General features: G+C 34.9%; 2 protein-coding genes and 2 long non-coding RNA genes across 4 annotated transcripts; 2 read left to right on the forward strand and 2 right to left on the reverse strand.

Moving 5' to 3' along the window:
• LOC110269667 lies at positions 523-1,216 on the forward strand. The gene is made up of 2 exons (XR_002358431.1): positions 523-780; positions 929-1,216. It is a non-coding gene; the product is annotated as an uncharacterized LOC110269667 (long non-coding RNA).
• LOC107633019 (protein FAR1-RELATED SEQUENCE 5-like) lies at positions 1,991-4,336 on the forward strand. The gene is made up of 3 exons (XM_016336653.2): positions 1,991-2,011; positions 2,171-2,176; positions 3,248-4,336. The coding sequence occupies exons 1-3, from the start codon at positions 1,991-1,993 to the stop codon at positions 4,334-4,336; spliced, it is 1,116 nt and encodes a 371-aa protein (XP_016192139.2).
• LOC107633020 (katanin p60 ATPase-containing subunit A1-like) lies at positions 4,884-6,139 on the reverse strand. The gene is made up of 5 exons (XM_021117269.1): positions 6,129-6,139; positions 5,889-6,047; positions 5,651-5,738; positions 5,427-5,498; positions 4,884-4,943 (listed from the first exon to the last, which is right to left on the reverse strand). Exons 1-5 carry the CDS (start codon positions 6,137-6,139, stop codon positions 4,884-4,886), a joined length of 390 nt encoding a protein of 129 aa, XP_020972928.1.
• Positions 6,256-7,164, reverse strand: LOC110262403. The gene is made up of 2 exons (XR_002359286.1): positions 7,056-7,164; positions 6,256-6,468 (listed from the first exon to the last, which is right to left on the reverse strand). It is a non-coding gene; the product is annotated as an uncharacterized LOC110262403 (long non-coding RNA).

Here is an 8,522-nt window from a genome sequence, read left to right on the forward strand (position 1 = left end):
TAAGGGATCAAGCCAAAATAAGAAACGAAGAATGAGAGATATATGCCATCTTTGTGAAAAGGGAAAGTACGAAGAGCTAATGGAATATTTGTACAATGTGTACAATGGGAATTTAGGGAGTATTAGAGATATAACCATTAGTGTTACCTTTTTCTATCAGCTGAAATTTTTGGGATGATTGGTATTATGATATGGTATTAGAGCGTTAGATCCGAAAGGTCAAGAGTTCGATTTTTGGTGAATTCCAAAATTAATTTAAGCTTTTGAAAAGATATTTATTATCCCTAGTACTCAGATGGTTATTCTAGATAGTGGGACTCGAAAGAAAAAATATACCTACATTTCTTTGGGGGTCTGTCTTTAGTAAGCTCAAGCCTTTTGAGCTTTTCTAATAAGCACAAAATATAAATTAGAAATATACCCCACATAGGGATTTAATAGTAATAATAATTTTTTTATGTTTTAATTAACAAAACCCTTAATCCAAATTCAGCCCCACCCCAAACTCACCATACGGTACCCTAATCCCCAATTCCTTTCCTCCCTGTTTACTCACCCGTCGCCGCCATCTACTCTACTCTCCGCTGGTCTCAGCATTCGCCGTTGCCCTTCAGCCGAGCCGTCGCCATTGCCGTCCAATCCATCTTCCAGCGTCGTTTGTAGGCCCTCCCTCCCCGTCTCCTCTTCTCTCTTCTCTCGTCGAGTGGTTGTCAGCGGTGTGGTGCTCTATCCCCCCCTGCATCCTCCACTTCCAGAGTAACAATGGAGCCTCAGACTCAGGTATGAAGTTACTTCATTGATTTAATTTTCTTTTTGTTCCTTTTATCTTCTTGTTGTATTCCTCCACTCCCTTGTATGAATCTGTTGTATTGCTTCCTTTCGTTGATTTCATTCAATTTTTTTGTTCTATTTATTTGTTCTGATTCAGGGATTGTAGGCTATATTTGTTCTGTTTTGTGCTACAAGTATGTTGGTGTAGCTAAGATTCATGCCAATTTAGTAATCATATGTAGCAATTGTAATTCTCTATTATTATTCTATTGGTATCTAACATAGTGAGGCATGAGGCTTCATGGATTTTACAAACAATGGTATGGGAATGGATGTGGATGCGTAAGAAGTAAATTTCTCGGTTCTTACTTTTAAGTGATGTAACAAACTCTGATGTTCTGATTTTTAGTTAACCTGTTCTTATATTCTGTCTTTGAGTAACCAATGTTTAGTTAGTTATGCAATTTGCATTAAAAGAAGAATGCCAAACTATTTATAGATGATTCTTTTTTAATGAAATGAGTAAAAGAAAATAGTTAATCTAGATCATGATTTTTTTTATGCCAAACTATTTATAGAAGTATTGAACAAGTTATGAGTTCTAGCTATTTGATGTTGTGTTTTTCTTTCATTACTTTTGGAGGCTACAACAGCGGAGTTGTTGAGTTTAGATTGAAAATTGCTCTACTGTTTGTTTACATTTATGGTTCTATTATGAGTTTAACAACTGACTCAAGGAAACCTTTGAATGCTTGTTGACTAGTGTTACATTATGTTTGAGAACATGTGCGGTAGTGAAATGAAATGACTATGTCACTGTGAAATAAGAAAAATTACCTAAATTCTGATACATGATTATATATCATATTTATTAGGCACATGCATATATATGCCCTTGGCTTTTAATTTGGATTTCAGTGGTATCATTTTGCTTAAAGCTTATTATGAACTGTTGCATTTTATTGGTTGACTAAGCAAGTGCCTGTAAAGTGAGTGTTTTAGATTTGAGTAATGTTAGAAAATCAACTAATTTTTTTAAAATTATTTTAAATTTTAAAGAAACAGCTTCTTTCACAGCAGTGCAAAATTAAGCAAATTACTTATTACAAATTAATTTTCCTACACTTTTTAGCAGTTTCTGAAGAGTATTACATCCGTTAAGATTTGAAGTTTGCCAATTAAGCAAATTAGTTATTGCAAAAGGCAACTTCTTTAGCTCATGATTGAAAGACAGGTTAAGGTACCTTAGATGTAGCAATTCAGCTGCTTTCAATGGAAGCTCTTTTATTGCGCAAGAGCTTAAGTGTTGTTTGGATTGATACCCTTTCAAGAAGGCAACTTCTTTAGCTCTTTCAATTAAGCAAATTAGTTATTGCTATCAATGCACTTTTCGTGACAGGTTAAGGTACCTTATTTGATAAGTGTTGTTTGGATTGATACCCTTTCATGTTTGTTTTAAGATTAGCCATGAATATTTATGCTAAGGGAGGGAGATAGATAATGTACTTTAAATAGGTAGAGCTTCTAAGGTGTAATTTGAAAAATAATAAAGTTTGTTTTACACCCTTCTTAGGCAGTATACGATAAAATAATATTGTATGATATAGTGTCTGTAATTTAAGAAAATATAATATTTCTTATGATTAGTTGTATAATTCTTCTCCATCCATTCTATTAAACCAGAAGCAAAGTTGATATGAACCCTATTAATCAAATACTAGATATTTTCCCTATTAAGAGTGTGATTGGTTGTAGGGTCAAACCTACTGTAAAAAACCACCTAAGTATTAGGTAAATTCTTAATTTATGGTTAAAGAAAATCTCTGCTGCTTGGATTTGTAATTGTCATGTAGTTGTGTAATAATCTTTGCAACTTGCATGTACTTAAGTGCATGTTTTGTTGTCACAGGGAAGTGAATGCCACCTATTGCCAACTAAAAAAATTAATTAAATAAATAAAACTTGGTTAGAAATCATTATCTGTTGGGAGTTTCATTTTATGAATATTGATCTCTCACGCAATATGAGTTTTGTGGGTTAGGAAGTATAGTTATGTCAAATGTTCTAATAATCTTGATTCATTGTTCTCTTGCCTAACAAGATTAAATAACTAAAATAATTATTGGTTGTGTCTATCTCTTGTTTAACTTGAAATGATCATGTAAAAATGCTGTATCGTAATCTCTCTTGTTCACAGTATTGGTTTGGTTTCATAAACCATAAAACTGGTTCTGAAGTGGATCCAGTTTGGATTTATAAAAATCCAAACCATGCCCACCCCTATATGAATCTATATAATTGATCTTAATCACCAAAATATGAGACGAGATAGAGTTTAAGCTGCCATAAGAAAATTCAGAAATTAGTATTGTGATTCTTTTTGAAAATTCAATGGTTTTTGGTTAATTGTTTAAGCTGCCCACCCCTAATTTATGCTTTTTTTTGGGTAATTAACGTTAGTCACTATAAATTGCAGGAAGTATCAAATAGTCAAAGACACACAAGTGATCAAAATGTGCCTAATGTTAGTGATCAAGTGGATGAAGACGTAACTTCTGATGCGGTGGATATGGATCAATATCGCATAAACTCTTGGGAAGATATTGGTAAGATTAATTTTTCAAGTCTATCTATGAAAAATATTTGTCAATTGCACTTTGCTGATCTTGGCTTGGCATTCGAATTTTATAATTCATATGCCAAGACGAGGGGCTTCAGTGTGCGAAAGAGTAGGAGTAGAATAGTTGATGGAAAAGTTAGAGAAAAAGCATATGTTTGTTCCTGTGAAGGGTATAGATTAGAAAAATGGAACCATATGAAAAATCGAGTTAGGGAGCCAAAATCAGAGACAAGATGTGGTTGTATGAGTAAACTTCATGTTTTCTTCGATGCGGTAACTGAGAGTTGGGTAGTGAGAGATTTTTGTGATGAACACAACCATGATCTTGTTGTTCCAAAGTTAGCAAGAATGTTAAGATCTCACAAGAAAATGACTGAGCCTGACATTAGTCAAATGAACCATATGAAAGAGGTGGGGATCAGCATACCAAACATATTTGGGTCATTGGCTAGCCAGTGTGGTGGGTACGAAAACGTTAATTTTTCAATTAAGGATATGCACAATCAAGTTGCGAAGCAAAGAAGACAATTACCTGATGATTTAACATCTGCAATGGCTTACCTGGAAACGCTAGCAGCAAGGGATCGAAACTTGTTCTATAGTATTGAAAAGGGCAGAGAAGGAGTGTTTCGACAAATTTTTTGGTGTGATGGCCGGTGTCAGTTGGATTACGATCTGTTCGGGGATGTGCTAGCATTTGACGCCACATATAAGAAGAATAGATACAGATTGCCGGTGGTAATATTCTCGGGAATTAACCACCATAATCAAACCGTTGTATTTGGTGCTGCGATAGTTTCGAATGAGAGGAAAAAGCACTTATGTGTGGTTACTAAAACAGCTTCTCATAGCAATGAAGGGAAAGATACCGACTTCAGTAATTACGGATGGTCATCAATCGATGGCTATCGCTATTCAGGAGGTGTTTCCGAATGCACATCATAGGTTATGTGCATGGCACTTGATGCGTAATGCAACAAGCAATATAATTCACTTTGATGCTTAATTAAAGGCTTTTGCTGATACAATTCATAGGTTCATGCAGGAATAAGTGATCATGAAAACATGAGAATATGTTCCACATTGTAGCATTAAAAGTTGTCAGCTAAAGCTGTGAGACATCTTAGTAGGAAAACTTATTGCTTGAGATTAGTTTACTTGTCAAGCAGATCAAGTCCTGGTGCAGAAGTTAAAATTCATTTCACTTCCTGTAAAGTATATTAGATGTACCTCTCTACTGTTAAGGATGTACCTCTCTTTGTTTAGTTAATTTTATAGAAAGATGAAACTACAGAAAATTAAAAACTCTCAATTGGACATGCATGCTTCTTTAATAATATAATTACGAAAAATGAAATTATGCACATTGTAACGTGCATAAGAATTAAGACTAAGATGAGGTACTCATACATCTTGTGATATAATAAGTTCTTAGTCTATGAAATTAAGGAAGTGTACAACACATACTTTATATTTATCTATTTGGTCATGACTACTGCATGTGTGGAAGCTTCTCTTTTTTCCCATGGTCATAGTCAAAATAAGCAAAGCACTGGAAAACAGGGAACTAGTGAAGGAATAATACTATAATGGAGTGAATGGAAGCCAGAGGGCATTATAATGAAGAACATCATTTTCAAAATTTTTAGCTGTTATTGAATCAAAACCTATGATATTATGCAAATGGAGCATCTATTAATGACCACCAGCCTGTCTTGGTATAGTACAGTGCTGTCAACCGTGGGATTGGGATTTACCACAGCAATATGGTTATATATATGAATTAAGAACTTTAAGATCCTGAAATTTTTAAATGGTCATTGGTTACAAGGAAAGAAAATAAAACATGGTAATAAAATATGGCGTTCGATGTCAGCCTGAGAAACACTTCGCTGGACTTTCTTCAAAGCTTCCTCAAAGTCACACATAGCAACAAGATCCTTTGAAATCTCATCCTTGGGCATGTTCTTGATCTCATTGCGTGTTTTCCCACTATCTTACGCCTCATACCATTCAGGGAAGCATCACAACATACATTTGTCAAATCATCTCCACTATAGCCTTCTGTACGGCGAGTCACGTCATCTATATTGACATCAGGGGCCACCTGGTGCAAAGGTAAAACATGATAATCTTGTATTTGTTAGATGCTCAATAATGTCTTTCATTTGAATCCATCGAAGAAATCAATTAAAGGCAATACATAATAATAATATCTTTAAGACAGTGTCATAGGTAAATCACAACGTCCTAACTTGCCTCCACAGTCTTCAAATTGATACGGATCAACTCTTTACGACTCTCAAAATTCAGAAGAGGAATGTATATACGCTTTTCCAGTCTTCGCCTGATTTGATTTGCATCAACATCAAATTGTATCAGTACATGCACATTAAAAGAGGTTTCCGACAGATATAACTAATTCATCGCATACTTCTATCACTTGCAATGCACATTAAGAAGTATAAGAAAAGGATGCAGAAAAGCAAATACAAACCTCAGCGCCTCATCTATGTCCCAAGGGAAGTTTGTGGCTGCCAAAACCATTACTATTTTACGGGTACCATCTTCATTTGTGGAACTATTGTTTACACCATCAACCTGAACTAGAAGTTCAGACTTCACCCTTCTGGATGATTCATGTTCCCCAGAAGTCCTGATGAATTGAAAGGCAACTCGATCAGAAATCAAATAATCTCAACTGATACTACAAACTCAGGGTGAACCCAAGGGGTACTTGACAACCATTATCCCCCATCGCAAATAAAAACATGGCATACATGACGCAACACACAAGATTGTTATGTAGGGAAAAGAACAGCAAAGACTTACCCCCTAGCATTGCACAGAGAATCAATTTCATCAATGAAAATTGTACTTGGTGCATATGCTCTTGCAAGATCAAACAAATACCGCACCATGCGTTCACTCTCACCACGCCATTTGGAAGCTAAAGTTGCGGAAGAAACATTAAAGAAAGTGGTACCGCATTCAGTAGCAACTGCTTTAGCAAGAAGTGTCTTCCCAGTTTCGGGAGGCCCAAACATGAGAACACCTTTCCACGGTCTCCTAATCCCCTGTCAGAATCACATATAATGAATTGCACAGAAAAGGTCTTTCCATGACAACAACAATGGGATAGAAATACAACAACAGCCTGCTTAAGGCCATCAAAACTCAGCATAACAAGAGAATTTGTGTGCATGACTACACAAGCATGAGAGAATTCCAAGTAAAAAAAAGAAACAGTAGCATGCAAGATTAATTCAAATTTCAACATATAGCGATACAACTACCAAGAGAATAAAAAGCACCAGACATCTCAAAAGATCCGCATAAAATAATCTAAGCTCTATACATTTTACACGGTTCTTAGATACAAGAATCCTCCCTCTAAGTTTTTTATTGTTGGCTTAATTTTCAATTCTGATCTCCATCCTCGGCTTCTAAGGAAGCAAAATCCAACAATAAAAACTGAAGGGTATGCATAAAAAAGGTTAATTAGCAAGGTTTTGCTTTCCAAGAGAATCACGCCCTTCTGTTCTGCTTCTCACAATTCTATGGAATACTTCCCTGATCGAAAAAATTTAATCGGAAAATTCGGAAATTAGAAGTTCAATAATGCACAAAAAAAAATTAAAAAGAGAGAGAAGAGAAAGCTCACCGAGATAGATCTCTAAGGATCCGCTACCAATTTTCCGACCGATACAGAACTAATTTCCAACTCGAGGCTCCATTAAAGATCAACTTCTTTTAAGCAAAACCCTACAAAAGATTCAAAAATTTGAGAAGATAAACGAAAGCCGAGCAATAGAGTTTGACCAAAACCCTACCAATTTTCGTTGTGGAAGAAGGCTTAACCTAATAATCTTACTAATTTTGATATATGGGGTCTCCCATCGGTAAAAATGGGGAGCAAGGAGTTTAGAGTCCATCATAGCAACCCTATGATGAGGAAGACAGCCTTCTCTCCCCAGACCCTTGCTGCAACTGGTAGCATCTCCCCTCTTCATGAATCGCTGCAGGATTTGAGACCGCTACGAGTTGTTCATAGGTAGCAACTGAAATTCGCGCTCGGGTGTGAATTGGTAGCTCACAATCTCTGAATTCGCATCGCCAGAAGGCTTAGAAAGGATAGACAATTCTTCAGTGGACAGTGAGTAAAGGAAGAAGCGGAGGAAAGAGGGGCTAGAAGAAGAAATGGGGTTCATCGTTTGACGAAGAAGACAGAGGAAGTGGGTGGAGGGAAGAGGCAGGGGCGCATAGCTGCAGCAAGCAAGGGTTCAGTTCTGAATTTTTATATTGGGCAATATTAAAATATTAAAAGAGTTGTTATCTTTTAATGTAATTTTTAATAAATTAACAATGATTTAAATATAAACCATTAGATCATTTATCAATTTAATCTAACGCCTTTGAATCTAATGGTGCATCAGATAAGCTCATAAGAGGTGGGCTGATTTTAGACAGACCCATGTAGTTATGGCTAATAATATTTTTTGTTGTTAATAAATATACATTAATAACAAAGATAATTTAATACATATTTAAAAAGTTAAACTATCTAAATAAGTTTATGCATATTTGGAATGCACTGCATTTAAAATATGTTTAATTTAAAAAATAAATAGTTTTTAGATACATTTAAAATCAATGTATTTAGATCTGTTTCATATTTCGAATATAGTGTATCTAAAATATATAAATAATTCTTTTATACCTATTGTATTTAAGATGTGCTTCAAATTTTAAATAGATAAATATTTCAAAAATTATCCATATTAATAAAGAAAAGATTTATTTTTATATAAAAAAATCCTTATTAGAATAGGGAGTGATAATATATTCTTTTATTTGATTATTGAGGGGAAATAATAAATGCATACAGAAAGTTATTCTATCACTATTCATTACCTTTAATGTAAAATAGTAAAACGACAAGTAGCATTTAGCTTGAACAGAGACAACATATAGGAATAGGCCAGGCTAATTGCAACCCTGTAATCATGAAACGACGGTTTATGGTTCATTAAAAGTTTAAAACTGGTCATTTCTGTTTGGTACAAATAGGCTTATAGGCGGTTAGTTATCTAGAGAAAAAAAAAAAGGGAAAAGAGGGGGGGGGGAGAAA

This window comes from Arachis ipaensis, chromosome B03 (assembly GCF_000816755.2).
Source record: "Arachis ipaensis cultivar K30076 chromosome B03, Araip1.1, whole genome shotgun sequence".
Classification (NCBI taxonomy): domain Eukaryota; kingdom Viridiplantae; phylum Streptophyta; class Magnoliopsida; order Fabales; family Fabaceae; genus Arachis; species Arachis ipaensis.

What these genes read in the sequence shown, in the direction of transcription:
- LOC107633019 (XM_016336653.2), top strand. Translation starts at nt 1,991, where the DNA reads ATGATTGAAAGACAGGTTAAG.
- LOC107633020 (XM_021117269.1), bottom strand. An exon ending in GACATAGATGAGGCGCTGAG is followed by an intron (nt 5,739 to 5,888) that starts GTTTGTATTTGC and finishes AAATCAAATCAG; the next exon opens with GCGAAGACTGGAAAAGCGTA. An exon ending in TCAATTTGAAGACTGTGGAG is followed by an intron (nt 5,499 to 5,650) that starts GCAAGTTAGGAC and finishes CCTTTGCACCAG; the next exon opens with GTGGCCCCTGATGTCAATAT.